The following is a 20,817-nucleotide window of genomic DNA, read 5'->3' as shown; positions in this document are numbered from 1 at the left end:
CAGGTGCCACTGTTGTGACCTTTCTTAATTTCGATGGAGAGACCTCAAGAGGTTACTGACAATGCAGCCCTCTCCCAAATACATAAAATAATAAACATATTCATAAGCATTTATCATTTAAATAAATGAGCTGAAGTATAACATTATTTGAATACACTAAATGAGATTTGCCAGCAAATGTGGTTAGGATGACAGGCAGAGATGGTTCCAGCACAACATTCATCTTGCATTGTGTCAATATGTAATTAATGCAGAGAAAGAGCCAGAGTTATTTCAAAAGGAGGTTTCAGTACTTTCTTGTAAGCTTCAGGTTTGAGAAGGGAGGACTGCCACCAGACCCAAGAGTGGACAGTGACCATCAGTTAAAGTCTTCCTTTATGTGAATTCTCTCTAGTTTTAAGCCAAGCTGAGGATCTATTCGGCCGCAATTTAGTCATCTGTAGTTCACAGTTGAAATCAATATTTATGAACCAATAGAAGATAAATCTTAAATATATGTGGATGAACTCTCATATCTGTAGGAATGACCCCCAAAAAATCAGATATCCCTGGCAGGGGTTTGATGGCCACAATATGCTTGGCAGTGCCTCAGCATATTGCGGGAATATTATGACTTTACTCACCACAGGCGGTCTCATGGAAGTTCTTCCTCCATGCAACTGCTGGCTGAGAGGAAAGGAAAGAAAGGAGGCCCTACAGTGCCCCTCCTTGCCCCTGTGCATGCAGGGTGGGCACATGATTGCCCTCCGTAGATGTTCACCCCTAGTTCCTGCACTGGAAGGAATGCATGAAACTCTGCATTCCTTCCCGAGCAGAAACGTGCATTGGAGTCCCGTGGCGGTGCAGTTTATGGCTCACTATGAGCCTTTAAACTGCACTGCCACGGGACCGCTAAGCTGCCCCCTGACAGACCACACAAATATTTGTAATCTGGAGGCCGGCAGTGAGTATTGGCGAATGCGGGAGCGAGGCGGTGGAGTACCCCTGATCCCGCACCGCTAAAACTCGCAATCAGGCCCCTTAATCAGAGAATAGAATAATTTGTATAAGTGTTCAATAATAGGACATATTCTCTAGGAGGGTAACTACTCCTTAAGAAACAGAGGGCCAGATTTATATGTTTGCGGAAAGTGAACTCCGTCTAAACAGTAACAGAGTTCCCTCCCCACCAACACAGGGGCTGTCGGAAAATTGCCTACATGTCCATTCACCCAATTAGGATGTTTTTTGTTGTCCATCACCGGCAGGCAAACCCTGGCAGTATGGAACAGTAAAAAAGCAATAATGTACGTGGTTACCACAGTAATGTCTGGCTGTCTCTAGTCAGAGAAGTTTTCCATATAGAGGACTGTTGCTCTTGCCCTGGACTGAAGAGTAGAGTACGTGTGGTCCTGGAACTAACTTAATAGAGGGCAGATTGAAAATATGAGGGGAGAGCAGGAAAAACTGGGTATCCTCACGCCAAATCTATAGTAAAACAGGAAACAGCATTTACAACGTGGCGCGAACCAGGTGCTGCCATTACATCGCGGGCGTTACAACGAATGCGTCTTTACCAAGCATTCCTTTACCACGCATATCGTTACCACATCCCTTAGGGAAAGTAGCGCTGGACCTTAAAGTCCAACTCTTTCACTACTGTTGCCCAGACTGGAGTGGGAATAGTAAATTATACCGCTTCAAAGTGTAGCGCTTTCACAAAGGCATGTCGTAACAATATGCGTGGGAAAGACGCATTAGTTGTAAAGACTGCAGAGTAACGGCATGCATGGTACAAGCATGCCTTGTTCCGAAGTACAATCCATAGAACTGATGGCTGTAACTGATGCACAAAATGAAATGCTTGTGGATGCATGAAATGGGGATCTGTGCCACTCCACGAGGAAAGAAAGCAAACACAAAAATATGCGCACAATATATGTTAGTCTGCCAGCAACAAGTAAGCACTAAACTGTGAACAGGTATTTTGAAGTATGATTAGGAAACCTAGGAAGTGTTGAAGGGCTAACTTATCAAAAAGAGAAAAATAAACACATATTAAAAATTCATGTGTTTGTTCAAGAGGTATGCAATCTTTACTCAGCAGTAAGTTCCCATGCAGTTAAGTACCACGCAGGTCTATTTTTAGTATTCCATGGCACATAACCACACACTTAATTTTTTTTTTTAATAAACATAATTGTTATGCCATTTAAAAAAAAGGGAATTTAAGGATTAAATGATGTGTAAGGGTTGAGTGATGGGTAAGGGAGGGTAGAGGAAAAGGAAGGTAAGGGTTTTTAGGGGTCAGGGAGGTAGGTAACGGAAAGTAAGAGTATTTTGGGGTACAGGAGCAGGTCGAGGTAAAGGGAAGTAAGGGAGTATTAGGGTTCTTGGTAGGTAGTTGAAAAGGGAGGTGATAGGTTTTTAGGGTTCAGGGATGGGTAGGAGTAAAAGGAAGTTAAGGGTTTACGGGTAGGTAGAAGTAACGGAAGTTAAGGGGTCTTTAGGGTTCAAGGACATGTAGAGGTACGGGAACGTAATCAGCTTTTAGGATTCAGAGGAGGGTAGAAGTAATGGCTGGGAAGGGGTTTCTAGGTTTCAGGGGAGTTAAAGGGAGTTAATGGTTTCTTAAGGTTTAGGGTTCGGGAGAAGATAGAGGTAAAGGAGATTTGGGGTTTTAAACCCCCCACCCCCAAACGGAAAAAAGAGGAATATATAGCCAGATAAAGGCAATAAGGCAGTTTAGTATTATTGGAGGCAAGTGTCAGAGTGTTTAATTTTCAAGCCAAAGACATGCAATGGGCATGCAGGCAGGCACCACTTAACGGTTAGGCTTTGTAGCAACCAACATAAATTGAAAGGTGGTGTCTTAAATGATACAGAACTAATATTGAGTCACAATGCCAAAACTGAAATAATCTAGGTTAAGACTCTTCATTCTATCAGTGATAATGAGAAATATAACGTCTTGCTGGAGCCTTCTGGGTTAAAACTATGTGGTTGAGAAGATGCCTTGTTTTATAATGGCACAACTACATATGTGAGGTTTCAAATTAGTTATAAACAGGGAGAAAGCTTGGCCGTGAAAGCTAACATTGGGCACATTAATACCATCATTTTAATACTGGTATCCCATAAGCACAGCTGTGTCCAGCAGCTCCCTAACACCTCTCACCTGCTAGTAGAGGACATGGATTCTCCCTCGGCCAGGCATTGGTATTCCGGTTTCCAAGTGCACAGCAGGATGGCATATCCACAGCCTGGCTGCGATACCATTAGCTCTGGTGTGCCATCAGGCCCTGGATTCACAGACAGGCTGTCGACCTATGTTGATCAAAAAAAGACCAATAGAAGAGAGGAGATCAAAAGTAAATCATTCACCTTGTTTAAAATTAGAAAGGCATGCATGGAGGACGAACATTCACAGAGAGAAAAGCCAGCAGCAAGCCAAGGATAACCCCCCCAAAACACCACTGGGCACAGACATGGGAAGCTTAACATGTAAGCACCAATTTTTGACTGTTTAGGAAAGGGTGTTCGATACATTGGGAAATTGCAGACTTGAATATAGCTTTCAGTGCCTGCCACTTCATAACCATAAAAAGAACGTCTTTAAACTTTGAATGCTAGTAGCCAGGGGCTTGACGAGCGGCGTGGCAGGCAGAGGGGTTGGGTTGGGTTCAGTGATGGGAAGGGGGTGTTGTAAGAGTCATAGGTGGAGAAAGTTTTTCATTTAATAAAAAAAAAACGTACCTGAAACCGTACCTGTCGCGCTCTTCTGCTCCTCTGCACTGCAGGAAGGCACATGCTCCCAGAATGCCCCGCAGCCAATCCTGAAGCTGCCCTCATGCATGACAGTGGCTTCAGGATTAGCCGGAGCACCCTCGATTTGCGCTCCAGGACAGACTGTTAGTCTGTGACTGCTCTCTCCAACCCAACTGCTTTGCTGGGTTGGAGAAACCTTTCACTGCGCATGATGGTATGGCCAGCCTGAGACAGCCGGCCAAACCGTCATGTACATTGATGGGAGTGCACTACCACTCCCCTCAGTGCCAGTCACTCCCAGGCCGCCCCCAAGACTCGGCAGTCGGCAGGAAAGGAAAAATAAAACGAGTATTAATTACAGTGTTATATTTCCTCCGCTGACATTTGGTGGGGGAAGGGGGAGGGGGAAGGGGGAAGAGCTCCTCCGCCATTGCGGAGAAGTCGCTGAACGTTGATCAGTATTACTGGCATACCATTTGATAAGAGTCTTAAACCATAGCTTCTGGACAGGAATGCATGTGAAGTGTACTGACCAATAGGCAGGGTACTGTTTCGTCTGTGACTCAATTATTAACTCATCTACATTCCACCCCTCCTCCTTGAAACAGTCAAAATCAGAATATGTACACAGGTGCATAACAAGTGGGATGATGGCCAGGGATCACAGACTAGGAAACCAATTGCTGCTAAGACGAAGCTTGTGAGAAGCATGGCAGTGTGCTTAAATAATTGGGAGCAGACGGTGGATATCCTTCAATAGCTGAGTAGTATACCCCTCCCATTAAAGTCCAGTGGTCAAACACATAACTTAAGCTTCACCTGCATTGTCCATGATCTGGAAGAAAAATAGGTTTACTTTCAAGGGTCCCCATTTACTGTTCTATACATTTAAACAATCAAAAGAGAAGTACTTAATTATCCAACCTAATCACTAGCTCAATATATGGCCAGCGCCCCTATAACACAAACATAACATGTTCCCAATGATTCTGCCTGGTGTTAGAGAAGGAAATGGCAGCTCAGGAAAACAGCTTGTGATAGGATTTAAGAAAAAAGGGAATGCAAAAAACAGTAATTTGCACACACCACCAATAGTGAATTGAATAACACAATTTGCTTGAGCCATCTCTGAACTGAGAGTATACATTTAAAAAAATCATTAAATCTAAAGAGTAGACAATGCCATTTATAATTCAATAGCATACCCCTAAAGAGAGATGTGGAGAAGAAAAAAAGATGCTCTTCTTATATATTTGGGTTTACAGAGCACAAGTCTAGCTTCAAATCAATAGTGTTCTCCCTAAAAAAACAGGATCAATTTCAAGACGTGGTAGTCACAAGAAACATATGTAAAGGGGAACCAAACTATTTCTGAAGTGCAGTACGTGATAAGTGGCTCTCCACTGTTATCGCAGTGCTGTGCAAAGAAATATTTCTTCCTTTGCTTGTAAATGGAGGAAGGAGAGTCCTTCTCAGATCTGGATTCTTAACTTGTTTCAGGGGCATAGCTGGTGGTTTTATTCCTTTTTTAAATCGTTTAGCTTCGCAATGATGCTGCTCAAGGAGCTGCAGGTGACACCAGAGGTTCTGATCTTAGAGGCAAAGTATGGTATGGTCTGCATCTGGCATACTCGGTGAATGATGCAGCACTTCTAGAAGGTAATGTAGACTAATAGGAGGCGTTACTATTGTTCAGAGAGTGGGTGGGATCAGGAAGGCTTGTATGTAGAACATGTTTTTAAGGGTGATTTGGTAGGATTCTAGCATTCATACCAGCAGGGCATTGCCCCAACCAGATGCAAAAGGAATTCTGAAGTCTGCTTCCAGAGGAGGAACTTTACTTTCTGAAGCAGCAACAGCTGGTGCCATGTAATCGGGTCCGTCAAGCTGATCTTAAACTCGAAACAAATTAGTAAAAATATTTGAATGTTAAATATTACTGTAAATTCATTTTATATATTTTAAATGTAGAACAAAATGCTACAACACTGTTAACTTAATTTTAAATTAAATCTTTAAATATATTAAATAAAATCAAAATTGTTTTTCTGAAGTTTAAATGAAAAAATAAATCCCACCTGAAATACAAAAACATGTTTTATTATGAATTATAAATGTGATGTATCGAATTGATGAAAACTAATTGTATTATATTTTAATAAAAATTAATGTTACAATAATTTATAAACTCAAAAAATATTGCTAAAACATTTGGCAATTTATAAATATGTTTAATTCTAGATTTTTTAACGTACATTATATATTTTTTTTTAAATTATTTTAAATAATTTTATTTAACATTACTTGCATTAACATATTTGGGTGTTGCAGTTTTTAGCTGTGCTCTAAAGCACCTCTGATGCTGTGCGTTATGCTAATAACAAAAAACTTAAAAAAAACAAAAGCAACGCTATAATGCAGAAGTCATGTCATTTTTTCTGTGCACACACAAGACGTGCATGCCAACAAAATGACACTGACAATTTTTTCTATTATTGAAGCGCCCGTCGGGGCAAAGTAGCATGGAGGGCCACGGTGTGGGAAGCAACATGGCGTGATATGCGGTATCGGGAGGGGCTATCAGAAGAGAAAGAGGTGGGAGAAGCAACTTGGAGGGTCCGGGTGGTGGAGAAGCAACACAAAGGGCAGGAATGTGGAGGAGAGCATTGGGTACTGAGAGAGCAATGTGGAGCGCAGGGGAGCAAACAGACAAAGAGAAAGAGAACCGTGCAGCAGGTGGGAAAGAAGCACATGAACAAGAAAGCAGCGTGTTGGAGAGAAGGATATGACAGCAAGAGCATCACAGAGGGACATAAGGAGAAGCGCATGGCAAGACAGCGGAACACAGTATGCAGATGGAGTAAAGAGAAGTACTCAAGGAAGACAGCTGGAAAATGCATGCACTTTCATGGAATGCTTAACTCAAAAGTAAAAAGCAGACCTCCCAAAGTGAGCAGTGGAAGGACACAAGAGACAATGTTCCAGTGGAGAGGCAGACAAAAGATCAGCAAGGTAAGCCATCCAATAAAAAGCAAGCAAATGAGAGTGACAGGAAAGCCAATAATATATGCAGGCATAGAGATGCATGGCAGTAATCATGAGTACTCCTAAGATTCAAACCCTAACTAGATGTACCTAGCATGTATGTAGGTGTATATAGCCAAGAATTCCCCCAGGAAAAAGCCAACCCCAATACTTGATGGGAGAGAACAAAGCACCCAGTCTTGGTCTCGAGTTGGACACCTCGCAAGGGATGTATGACCACTTCGTGCTGGAGTGTCTGAGGGCAGGGACTTCAGCGTCTCGTGTCAGCATGGAAGCCTTTCTCCTCTAGTTTGCCCAGCGACTAAGTGGGACTTATATACCCAAAAGGTACCCTCTGGGGTTCTACCTAGAAGTGTCATGGTACCGTGGGTTTGTCGGCCAAGGATGACGATAGTGGTGACTTTTGTACAGAGTTATTATGAAGAAGATTGTAATCCTGCTGTGATACTAAGTATCCTCTTGCATAATAAATTAGGCTAGTTTTCTAAGAAAACTACACAACATCTATTCTAACTAGGTAAAAGGTCAGCACCAGAGCCTTTATGTAGAGCACGGTAGGACAAATGTAGGTGAAAGGTCGTGGAACTACCTAGACTTATATTGGGGTACATCGGGGCTCATAATACTAGCAAGATCAACCTAAAAATGGCAAGCAGGTGACGACAATGGTTGGAGAGCATTGTTCTCAAATGCAGTGAAAAAGGGCAGCAGGAGAGAATTTTAAATAAAGATAGTTGTGTTCTCAAAGTGGTGCAATGGATGGATGTAAGGAGGTATACAATAGGAACTGACATATGAAAGGAATAAAAGCCACAAAATAGGGCTCAGCAATTCCATGGGGCGGATTACGAGAGGGCATAAAAGCAATGGCATATCACATTTATCAAAACATAGCCCAACAATGAAGCCAAACAGTGTTTGAGGCTATTCTATTTGCAGTACATGCTGTACAAATGTTTAACTCACTCACCGTGAAACACACCGATAACCCAACGTTTTCAACACAGCCACAAAATACATACCATATGAGGACGCAGAATTAACACCAAACTAGAGAAGCTCTAGCGGATTTAAAGAGTGAAAAAGAGGTGTCCATCAACCAAGGAAAGACAATTTATTTAGCCCCTTTCCCAATTCCTACCCTTACAGATGTTATGTTATGAAGTCAGCATGGATTTTTCGCTCTATAACTTACAAACAGTGCAAACTATACAACAGTGACCTTGTATAACAACTACAGCACTCTGAGTTATACAAACATGAATTTACTTAGATAGGACACTGGGTGTAGACCTTGGTGTATTTTTTTTCAACTTCCTCTGATGCATAATTAGCCTTGGAGTGCACATATAACTCAATGATTTTTTTCTGGTTCGGACCCAAATAAATCACATATCTACCTTGCATCTTTTAAAATGCACAAATAGAAAAAGAGTGTTAAAGTCATTACTCACCTGCCCCTCCAACAGCCATTTCTTCAGCAACACCAGTTGACCAGAAACATGATCGGAGTTTTCTGATGAGTCTTCCCAGCGAAAGGCTCGAACCACGCGATCTGTATAACCCAGCACCAGCTCACACTTCCCGTCACCATCTACAACAGAGCAAACAACTTTAGATTCCTACTGGCAGGTAAAAATTTTGCCATTCTGTTTCACAATTAACTTGAAGATTCTTGATCCACACTAGGTTTATAACCCATTGTCACACAGTTTTATAGATCCTGAGGACACAGGGCATTCTTGTAGCACCTCTACCAACAAAGTACACACACGTATACACACACATATACACACACACGTATACACACACACGTACACACACACACGTACACACACACACACACGTACACACACGTACACACACACACAAAAATGTGTGCAACTCCCCACTCAGTCACTTGATCCCATACAGGTATATGACTCCGTCCAATTGAATGTCCCCTTTCTAAACGCAGCTGCATTGAGCCATTTATGCTGGACATTCATCCCAGCCCACAGTCAAAGCTTATAACTTTAACGCCTCCTTTGTTAACCAGACGTTTACAGGTTAAACCCCCTCCATCCTAATCAGAATGTGTGCAATGGGGTCACATATTTACTCCTTTCATTAATCAGATTATTGAGGACTGGACAACTCAGCAGTACTTTTGAAAGTCTTTTAAAGTGCTCTTTGCAGAGATATAGAGGAATCTCATAGTGACCTTCTTAATAAAGTCCTTCATTGGCCATCCAGGCAGAGGGGCGTTTCTCTGGTTAACAGCTCCAACATTCTTATGGGTATAACAGTAGAATGGAATGGCTGCTCCTTAACCCCTTCGGTGCTCATGACGGAATGGTTCCGTCATGACCCACGGTTGAGCTGTGCTCATGACGGAACCATTCCGTCATGACCACGCCCGCGCAACATTCCGTCAGCACAGCGGCGGAATCTGCGCAGCATCGAAGGGGTTAAAAGGTGTTCAGGAAGACTGTAAAATTAAAATTAGCCTGCCACTTGGATATTTTTATAAGCCTCCTGAAGCCCTATTATTTCCAATTGAACCCACAGCTTAATGTGCCCTCTACTTCCCAAGAAACTAATTTTATTCCTTATGCCAGCAGGCATCACTCACCATTTCAAACTGGATTGGGGTCATTTCAGGCTTAAAGGCAACTTTGTTACGTTCCAAACTTCTACTGGTCGGGGATTCCCTTTTATCCTCCCTAAGTTTTCTCTTAGAGGCACCATCATTTAACCCGGCCAACAATTCCGCCCTATCAGTAGTCAGTTGGAATGTTACAGGGATCACGTCTAAGATGCCGATACGTGAACGGATATCCCTCACTGAGGAATACAACATAAGTTTCTTCCAGGAGACGTAGACCTGTCGTAGATAATGGTTATGTTTGTCATTCGATTTCTGCTATCCATTCAAGTTCTGGATGTGCAAAAGAAGGCCTATCCATTTGGGTCACAACTTCACTCAAACTCGACAGTGAAGTGATACTGACGGCGCACCACTCTTTTCAAGAGATTCTTATGAAGGGGGACGTGTTTTAAAGGTTTACTTGATATATTTTTACAGTAATGAGTTTACCAACAAAGCCAATAGTAATTTGATGCAATTGTTTACATTTCTTGATAACTCAAAAGCTCAACACTACACTCAACAGGTGAACATTATGATTTGTGGAGACTTCAATGGAAAATGTGTTTCCAGCACAGTAAACAAGGGCCCCTTATTATGTGACTGGAGGGGTGAGGAATTGGGACGCTACCTTGGCATTTTTTATCTGGTTGTCATCATAGAATTTATGGACATTGGTAATCGGAAACTCTCCTCTTTTTGCGGTAGGGGTTGTGCAACATCTGTAGATTATATCTTTGTCTCTAGAAATATCCTGCTATGGGTGCCATAAAGGCCATCATAAGTGAGTCTAGCTGCATCGATCACAATGCATTAACAAGGATGTTATATATGCCCATGTACTGAGTTAAAGCACCATAGATGGTCCAGTATTCTCCTTTTGGTCTCTGATAATAGTCTACGGCTACGCTGGTTCATGCGTAATCCCAGTATGTGTTTGGCCGGACTGTAATGCTGTAAAGTTACAATTTTTTAAAATTTCTTTCTGAACAGATTAATGGGTCTAATATTTTGGGTGATTTCGAAGATGTGTGAATATACATCAGACTATTTCTCGGACAACCTGCCCAGAAAAAACAAGTAAGTCCTAGATGGATCCACTCTTAACGCTGTCCAGCAAATAGGCGGCTGAGGAAAGCATTGTAAACTACTCCGTGGATTGCCCATGAGGTAGCACATGCCAGAACAATGTACACACAGGAAATAAAAAGAAGAAAGAGCTTAATGAGCAGCACTGGGAGCACCTCACTAATGGCACCAAACCTTTTGGACCACACTTAAACAATGTAGATCAAGAGTTACCGCGGATAACATGCTGTGGATTAACATAATATATATTTAGTAACAACAAGAGCACCCAGAAAGGTCAACTAGGGACCTTGGGAATTAAGTGATTATAAACAACAATTGTCCCTAGTCATAAGAAAAAATAGAGTTAATGATAAATAAGGACCCAGTCAGTACTTATCAAAAGGGAGACTTGTCCAGCCGGACAGAGGTCATGAATTTTACTGATATTCAGAAAGTAGCCAAAATATAAAGAAGATTAATAAAGTGGGACACAAGCCTGCGTCCAGTACATACATTAGACCATAGCAACAAGGAGGTTCAGGCATAAACACATAGTTTGCTTATAGATATCAACAATAAAGAGAAAACAAACAGTTTAGACAACACCCTTATGTCTCAAAAATCATGTTTTTAACATTTCGGGTATTTGTAAGTGTCGACGGCGTTTCGATCCTACTAAACGGATGCAAGGATCATCATCAGGACAAGGAACAATAATGCCTGCACGATGCAACCGCTGCCGCGGTAAATTCAGAACCGATATTTGTAGTTGATGCGGAGGGACGTGGCCGAGGGCTAGGTATTGCAATAGATTTCTTAGCTTGGCTCGGATTACCAGGGGTCCGTGGCCCTGGGAATAGGTTCCAGGGTGATTGAATAACTGGACAAACCGACAGTGCGGGAGCAGGTTACCGGCCGGTAACCTGCTCCCGCACTGTCGGTTTGTCCAGTTATTCAATCACCCTGGAACCTATTCCCAGGGCCACGGACCCCTGGTAATCCGAGCCAAGCTAAGAAATCTATTGCAATACCTAGCCCTCGGCCACGTCCCTCCGCATCAACTACAAATATCGGTTCTGAATTTACCGCGGCAGCGGTTGCATCGTGCAGGCATTATTGTTCCTTGTCCTGATGATGATCCTTGCATCCGTTTAGTAGGATCGAAACGCCGTCGACACTTACAAATACCCGAAATGTTAAAAACATGATTTTTGAGACATAAGGGTGTTGTCTAAACTGTTTGTTTTCTCTTTATTGTTGATATCTATAAGCAAACTATGTGTTTATGCCTGAACCTCCTTGTTGCTATGGTCTAATGTATGTACTGGACGCAGGCTTGTGTCCCACTTTATTAATCTTCTTTATATTTTGGCTACTTTCTGAATATCAGTAAAATTCATGACCTCTGTCCGGCTGGACAAGTCTCCCTTTTGATAAGTACTGACTGGGTCCTTATTTATCATTAACTCTATTTTTTCTTATGACTAGGGACAATTGTGGATTAACATAAATTATAATGATTGGGTTAGGTATTTTTCGTCATTATTTAGTATCCAGGTTGAAAACGGTCTGTTTCACTCTTACCATGAGAGTCGTCTAGGGCAGCATCCTAATCTATCCATTACAATTGAAGAGGTAACGGAAGCTATCCTCCAATCCCATGGCATAAAAGCCCTGGTGCCGGGAGGACTCACATCCAGTGCCTTATTTAGGAAGAGTGACAGATCGGAGCATAAGAACTACTGACCAATCTCTTTGATCAATACTTCAGTTAAGATTATAGGTCAAACTATTTTTGATAGGAGGTGAGAATGGGCTCGTGAGCACAACATCCTTCATCCAAGTCAGTTGGGGTCCAGGGAGTGGAAGGGTACGGCAAGGCAGTGCCTGAATCTGCATCTCATTGTGGGGAAATATCCCACTGCTAGGCACTATCCAATGTACCTAGCGTTCATGGACCTCTTCACTGCCTTTGACTGTGTGAATCATTGCAGGCTGTGATGAGCCACTGGATTTAGATCTAGATGCTGCAGTAAACTTCCTACATACTTTGAGGGCCAGGGAACGGTTGGAACTTAATGAGGAACTTTCTGAACAATGATCTTGATAGAGGTGTTACATAAGGCTGTGTGCTAGCCCCATTGCTTTCTATTTTATATATCAACAATTTGAGCACCTCCTTATGTAACGTCACGAAGGATGTTAAAGTAATAGGGAGACGGCTATTCCAGTGCTGATGTATGCTGATGATGCAGTCCTAATGGCCTGCACACCCAATGCTTTGCGCAAGTTAGTTGATTCTTTTGTCAAATTTATGGCCTGTTTCGATTCATCTACTAACATTGGCAAATCTCAGATTATGGCATGCTGTTTTAAGAGCAGCAGGATTTAATTTGTAGAATGTGAAAGCTATGTTTTAAAATGTGTGCACAACTTCTCTTACATGGGAGTTGTGTTTTCAGGCACATGGAGTTCCCACTTCTCTGCTAGTACAGCAAATTATTCAGGGTGATAGACTTTTGAGTCTTCCGTGGCCAACTGGTCGCAAGGCCTTGACTCTCAGTTTGTCTATATACAGGTCTCAGTACATTTCATTAGCTAGTTATTCTGTGGGAGTCTGGGGTTATTTGAATAACTATTCCCCACCCTCCCCCCCCAGGTTGAGGAAAATCGCCTGCGGAGATGTTTGTTGCACCACTGGCGGCTGCTCCCGTGAAGCAGTAGTTGGAGAGGAGGTATGGAGGGAGGGGGGGTTAAAAAAAAACCAAGCATTGGCATAGCCAATAGGTCTCGCCTTTGGGACCTTATAAGTGTTTAGCCATGCAAGACTTGATATTGTTGCACCAAGGATATTGTGCTGGATAACTAAACACTTATAAGGTCCCAAAGGCGAGACCTATTGGCTATGCCAATGCTTGTTATATTTAGTGTATGTTTGTTAAACAGGACCGAAGTAGCCTCTCTCGGAGCACTTCACATGCAGCAACATATCACATGAGATACAAAATCAATGTAGCACCACCCGAGAGGTCACAAAACTATAAAAATGTTAAGTTACCAGAGACGCTCAAAACGAGTAGACAGTTTTTGGGTGTTATCTACGTCATTGATGACTTCCGCAGCGTTGCCATACTTTGCTCTGGACAGTGCCAGCACTTCGCTACAGAACTGCCATATAGAAAATAGGATATTGCCAGCTCATGTCTTCTGTAACAAAACATTCAGACTCATTGCATCTGCGACCTCCCACTATCATTCACATTGGCAATGGGTAATCATCATCCACGATACAAAACACCACATTAGTTTAGTACGCGGACATCAGAAAATATATCAACTAAGAACCCTACGTGAACCTGTCTTTATGTTATAAAACGGCATATTTCCTATCTCAGCACTCCCAAATCAAGAGGCAGGTTCCGGAATGTAGACTTACCTCCAGTCTCCCGAGTTTAAACCTTAAACGTTTTCTTGTCTCCACTTTCCAATTCCAAACAAGTCCCATTCAAAAGTACTCGAAGACATGTAATCAGAAGGCTAGTTTTAAACTGATAGGCTGAGATATGGCTATGGGCGGGGCTTCGTGACTGTACTGCCCAGTGAGCCCTGCTATTGGTTAGAAGTGGTGATAAACCCAGAAACCATACAACCATACGACAAACATGTTATGGGGTCAGCTGTTCATAGCTCTATTGAGAACAGGGGGCAGCGATCCTCCGTTACCTTGATAGCCTCAGCCAACATTACCACATGACCCGGGCAGAGCCCACTGCTGCACTACCATCAAGCCACGTGCCCAGAAGAATGCAGCACTACACTGAAGGGAGTCGGAGAATGAAAGGATGCTAGTACAAGACGGGACATCAATACTGCGCTCTATGTGAGAAGGAGACACGGTAAAGAGCGCAGGTGGGTGCGGGGAGGCGTGCGGGGGCTCGGGGCTGTTAGTGTGTGCACTTTGAGGGTGTGTGAGCTGTGCATGTTTTGTATAGAAGCGTCACGTGTATGACAATATCCTGTGTGATGTTAGTGAGCTGCGTTTGAGAAGCTTCTGTGAGAGAAACCTGAGTGAAAGCGACGTGTATGCGTGACCAGGGAGTATTGGTGAGTGAGGTTTGTAAGAGACTGAGTGAGAGTGCTGTGGAAATACACAGCCCGCGAGTGGTCCGCGCATGAGAGAGAGGGGGGGGCAGGAGGTGAGCCCGCGAGTGGTGCGCAGGCTTGGGAGAGCAGTCTGCTTATTTTCAAGCACTGCACTCGTGCTTGTGGCACGCCGCTGCGCGCTCCCGCAAGGTGGATGCCGCCACAAGCACGAGTTCAGTGCTTGAAAATGAGCAGAGCGACGGCTAAAGGCCCTCCTAAGCAGCGCATACGTGCTGCGTAGGCGAGACCTAAAATGATCACATACCTGCCAGCCGGTCAGTCAGCTAGCTGCCGCCTCTCCTCTATCCTCTCTATCCTCTTCCTGGCTTCTTTGTTAACAGGAGGCACACAGGCTACCCAAAGCCAATCACAACGCTGCAATACAGTGTTGTGATTAGCCTGAGCGTCGTGGTTTAGCACTCAGGGAATGGGAGCCTGGGCATGTTCTCCACCCAGGCTGTAATACAGCCTGGGTGGAAAACATGCAAAGTGAGCATGACTGTTTGGCTGGCCCAAGATGGACAGCCAAACAGTCATGAGCACTTGGAGAGTGCCACCACTCCTCCATCCTGCACTGCCCCGCCCTGCAAAACTGTCTCAGCACTGAAAAATAAAATGATAATAACCTAGAGTTATTAACATTTTATTTTTCCTTTTTTGCAGTGCTAAAAGGCAGTGGTACGATGCTTCTCCGCCTTAGCGGAGGAGCCACCCCTGTGTTGCACCAGCCGCCCACTAGCTCACAAGCTTAGCTTGCCAGACCTGGAAGGCCTCATCAAATTAGCTCCAGTCATATTAGGAGTCTGGAAATGGGCTAATCCGGAGGCAATTCTGGATAGGGGCATTATTAAGTACTGCCTGTTGCAGGGTAAGAGGAGAGCCATTCCGCGAAAGCTTATGTGGAATCTTCTCTGACTGACCTTGGATGTTCGGAGCTATTCCACTCGCTCCTTCTCATCCTCAAAGGGGACATAAAAAGAAGTAAAATCCCTCTTCATGAGGAAAAGATGTAAACTAAGGGAAGGCATGGAATGCCACGAAATGGCTGTGCAACATTGCAGTAACTGGAAAGCAGTTGATGGTTTGCAGCTTTACCCGTCATTGAACATGGGAAGGTGAGATAGGTTGCTTTTAGACGGTTTCATGGCGGGCACTATTCATTATTTGTTTATAGCTCCTCTGGGATATAGTAGTGCATCTCGACTGGGCGACTGCCCTTGTGGGGGTATTTCCAAACAAACTTTGCTGCATTATTTGTTCTTTTGCACATTTTGTATGATTTTTACCAAACAGTTCGTAAAACCATTGTTGAAGAAGGGAGGTTTGGCTCAATGCAAGGTGGCTCTCAGATACACGCAGTTATTCAACTGCAAGGATGTCTGTTCTGCAGCTGCCGCTTTTTAAATGTACTCCTCATTCAAAGAAAAGCATGCTTTGCTGCACTTGTTGATTGCGGTTCAAAGTCCTGTTTAAGTGATTGTGCAGATTCTATTGCATTCATCTATTTGCTATGCATTTCAACTTGTTTTCGTGTATACCTCCGGTATGCGAATAAAGAACACAGACTCGCAGGGCGGGCAGGGAAGGGAAGGGATTGCGTTCTTCCCTGGGAGCGCTCACCTATGTCGTTGATCAGCATGACCTTGGTGTTGGCGGGGATGTGCTGCATGTACATCGCCTTCTGCTCGTCCCCGAGCAGGAAGTCGTGGTGCCCCGAGGAGTCCAGCTTCGACGCCGCAGCCGTCAGGTCAAAGAGATGGAACCAGCCCTCGGCGCTCACAGCCACTACGAAGTTCTGTGGGAGGAAGTCAACTGACGTAAGGAGGAGGAATAACTGGACAGACCTGGGGACGGGCAGGACAAACGCTGGTTTGTATCGTATGTATGGAGAAGCTAAAGCACAGGCTGGCGGATGACAGGACGAGAGCGAGAAGAGTAAAGTTCAGCGTGACATACAGAGAGGAGCAGCACAAGAAGCTGCTGCTTCAAGGCGGATTTTCAGTTTTCATGAATTTGTGTTACTTTCTTTTTATTTCATTTTATTTTATTGCAAGGTTCTCGCTCTGAAGTAGCATAACAGGATGCAGGGCTTTCGAAAAGTAAAATGAACAATTGTTCAGCAATCAATAAAACAGAAATGTATTAGAAAGTGTGTACTGGTGCATACAACAATGGTTAGTTACAACAGTGCCCACCTGCAGCAAAAAAACTATAAATCGACCGTGTTGAGTGTATTTCAAAGCATTCATTGCCGATCGTTTTTTGTGGCACAGACTCATCTCATGCTATATGTCACAGTTCAGAAATGTACAGCTTTTTTGTGCACTGTCCCGGCATGATCTTTCCATTCTCCTTCCCGGTTGCTTCTTTTCACCAATCTGATTTCATTTCATTTCATTACTTTATTTCGGCTTATATAACCATAAAAGTTCACATTCAAACACGATTTAAAAATACATTAAATGGGTAACCTGGTCCAATTAAAAAATTAAGTTAAGAACATTATAAGACATCATAAACATTGGGCCAGAGAGCATTTTAACAAAGACTTTGACCCCATCTAAAGTGCATTCTCTGATCTCTCGTTAGGCTTCACCCTGGTCTCCATTTTTTCCCACACCCCGACCTTCGCACACAATTTATGTGATGCCCTCTTGGCCTCTCTTTGTTTACCCCTCGCCATCCACCCTTTGTTACCTACAGATCCAAGTACGTTTCTGGTCATTTTTTACCCCCTACTCTCAGCTTTACCTCTTTTCCTCTCTCTATTATTACATCCCTCCCAACAGCACGCAGGTATTAATCTTGTGTTTCAGGCACTGCCAAGAAAAGCTCAAATTACTTAGCATATATGGTTGATTTGTTATAATTGTTCCACATAAGTGATGCCCTAAATCTCAACCTGTTATTGTATTCAGCAGTGCGCCGACATCATTCAATGGACTCCCCAGCACTATAATGAAGCAAAAGGAGACATACAACCAGCAGCACTCCCTGTGAAGCAGCTACCTACCTACTAGCTACAAATCTGCATTTTTGGGTCAACTACCACATGGTGTTCTCTATCCTATGCTTTCTAACGCTCCCATTTACCATCTGTCATAAGCAGGTGTAATTCGGTAAAATTGGGCTCGCGTCCCAGCACCCACTTGTGGGAACATTGGTTTAGTCGTGATCGGGTGGCATTATATCCCACCGGGGGATTTCACTCCCTTCACCTGAATTTGTAATCAGGCCATAAGAAAGATCAAATATATCCCTTACTACCTTTCCAAAAATTCCATACAAATAAAGCTACTCCAGTAATGGACATTACAACTATTAAGTACCACTCTAATCACTAAACACAAAGTATATTTACAGTAGCATTAACTAACGTACAGAAGGACAGATGCTCTTTGGACAATCTTAGATGATCACAAAATGTTGTAGGTTTTCTGGCTTGGTAATGACTGTCCTCGAAGATATCACGCCTGCAAAACCACCATTGTTCCCTTCACTTTATACTGATGGAGTCACATGATCTTAACACAAACTTCTTGCACACCTTCTCCACTTTACTCTAAAGTACCACGGACAACTTACTCTTGTTCAATACTCTAGCATCTCAGAACACCACAACACCACCTCAAACTTTTTCCACTCTGTTGGGACTAGTAAAACACCTTACACCCTTATGTCCGCAGCCATTTTAATTCAGTATCACATAATTCAGACAACCTCAGCCTTCCGTCGTCATCCACAAACGTACTCTGTACCTCTAACCTTATGTCTGCCACATAACCCTCTTTACTCAACTCCATCAGCTTCTTTACCATCAATTCTTTTTTCAACATACTAGGTACGCTGCCTCTCAGTATCACAATTGGAGACAACCTCAGTACTCATACGAGATGTGGTTGATGTCCCTCAACATGGCCTTTAAAAATGTTTCTCCAGGCTGTACAGTAATTGATCTTTAACCATCCCGGTTGAAACCCTCCAGTAGCCATTTAATCTTTGGTTGACATAATTAAATTTCACATACCAAATACCCATGGACTTCAAATATCTTTTCATCTCACCAAAGAGCAATTTTGGCCCAATACTAGCTGCAAGCTTCTTTGGATAGTTAAAGACATCATAAACAACGCCACTTGCAATCTTGGTGCTCACAGTCTTCAAAATGCTTACCTCAGCCCTCCTAGTGGTATAATCATTCATTCTCTATTCGTACTTGCGTGATGACCCCAGCACTAAAATGTGTCCCACAACGTCAAGCCTATATGCTCTATGGCTGAGCAGGAGCCTCCACTGTTCTCACTAGACACGCTTTGGTAACCTAAGATTTGTCGCACACACAATGCAGTCTGGTACATAATGTTTGACAGATATTTATCTTAACAGACTACCAGAAATCCTCTTGAATATGGCTGAATCAGCAATTCCCCTTATAGCATGATGCCAATGTCACCTTCCTAAGCTAGTTATAGAATCTTATCAAGTATTGTGAACGGGATTACCAGTAATCACATTTTCATAACCAAATATCATCGATGGACAGTCATTAATCTCATGCCCATGTGCTCCTTCCTCCACACACAAACTCTTCCCGTAAGGCCAACCTGTCTTACTCAACGCTTGATCCTCTCAAGTATGACACCACGCCTGTTCCAACACTGCTCCTTCAAAACCCTTTCCATCCGACTGAGAATGAACTCCTCATCACTGTCAAACGTTGCGTCACAATCTGGCTCTTAAAAGGGAAGCATTATAATAAATCGGCAGGGACAGTCTCTAACCCAGGCATAAACTAGCATTGACAATAATAATCCTGTTGCGTATATTGCCACTTTGTAATCCTGAAGTACCGCGTCCTCCACCACCGGTACTGAACAGATCAACTAAAGATTTATGGCCCATACGTAGGGTAAATTCAGTTCCCCCAGTGTTTGCTCTTAAATAGGGAGCACCCAACTAGGAAGTAAGTGCCTCACATTCACTTACAGAATAACGAGTGCCCTGCGTACAACCCTACAGGTGTCTGACACCACAACTTCCTGAGCATCTCTCTCTTGTAACAACACAGATCTGCAGCCACTTCTGCTGGAACCCATGATTATTATACACAATCAAGGAACATTTTCATTCTATTCTCTGCAAGGGTGTATTACCCTTATCGAATATAACAATAATAGTACGAATGTAATGAGAAGACAATTTATTTAGGTGAGTTGCCATCTTTCTTTAAAGCAGTCCATGTAAAAAGATGAAACAACATTTTACAGCAACCTTATTCACAAATAATACATGTGTGGTTCATCCTACGCACATTTCAGTGATACCCGCAGTCATGCTGTTTATTAGCACTTTGATAGGAGAAACTATTACCCAACTCAATAGTATTATTTTCATTGACCTTAAATGGATGAAAGGCCAACAGGCCATAATTCAATTGAAATATGTAAACTCTAGCCTGCCCAAAGCGTACTGCAAATGAAACATTCTACCAAGTTAGCTCACCAGCTGTGTTTGCTGGCTAGGTGTATCTGCTGGTGAATGTTAAGGAGTCAGACGTATACAGTTTAATGTATCCAACATGTCTCGTGTTCCGATACTGGTATAATGGCTCTCTTCTTAGGTCTCGCTGAGCCAGCGCATGCGCTACTCTGTGAGACATTTAGTGTGTGGGCTTTTAAAAGTCCTACCAAAAGCTGGCTGGTCTAGAGCGTGCGGTTACGCGCACAATGACGAGCAGAGGGCCATCTGGCTTCCCTCTCTCGTCATGGTGCTCGCACATCGCACACCACTCGCCAGCCTGCTTTCACTTTTATCATCGCGAAAATTATATCTGGGTCTTGCTGGAGAAGTTAACACCATACCTGTGTGCGCTGATTAGGGGAATTAAGCCCCTTCACGTTTAAGGAAATGAACTTTGTTTTAGCCGAGAACCCCTATATACTAGGCAATAAAGAAAGGGGAAAAGAGAATTCATTAGTGTCTGGATAGGAAGCGTCGCACAACAGTGAACAGTACTCTTCCAGCTGGGTTCCCTCCCCTGAGCTCCCCAAGGGCATGCCGAGGAAAGCGGGTGAGTAACCAAGGAAGAAAAAACAGGCCAGCTGAGGCCAACAAAGTGAGGTTCTCCATCCTCGGACAGAGGAGAGCATCCTATAGTCCGCAGAGATGTCGCCTCAGGGGCC

The 20,817-nt window shown here is 43.3% G+C and overlaps 1 protein-coding gene across 2 annotated transcripts in view; it reads right to left on the bottom strand.

Annotated features, from left to right (window-relative positions):
• ITFG2 (integrin alpha FG-GAP repeat containing 2) overlaps positions 1–20,817 on the bottom strand; it is a 595,129-nt gene that overhangs the window by 453,374 nt on the left and 120,938 nt on the right. For both annotated transcript variants that reach the window (XM_085652304.1, XM_085652305.1), the window contains 3 exons: positions 16,256–16,430; positions 8,247–8,386; positions 3,158–3,306 (listed from right to left, as the gene is read on the bottom strand). In XM_085652304.1, the coding sequence (XP_085508430.1) occupies positions 3,158–3,306; positions 8,247–8,386; positions 16,256–16,430 (464 nt within the window). The remainder of the gene's footprint in view (positions 1–3,157; positions 3,307–8,246; positions 8,387–16,255; positions 16,431–20,817) is intronic.

Source organism: Triturus cristatus, chromosome 4_1 (assembly GCF_964204655.1).
Source record: "Triturus cristatus chromosome 4_1, aTriCri1.1, whole genome shotgun sequence".
Taxonomy (NCBI): domain Eukaryota; kingdom Metazoa; phylum Chordata; class Amphibia; order Caudata; family Salamandridae; genus Triturus; species Triturus cristatus.
The sequence above is the reverse complement of the archived record's forward strand: the minus strand, read 5'-3'. Positions and strand labels throughout refer to the sequence as shown.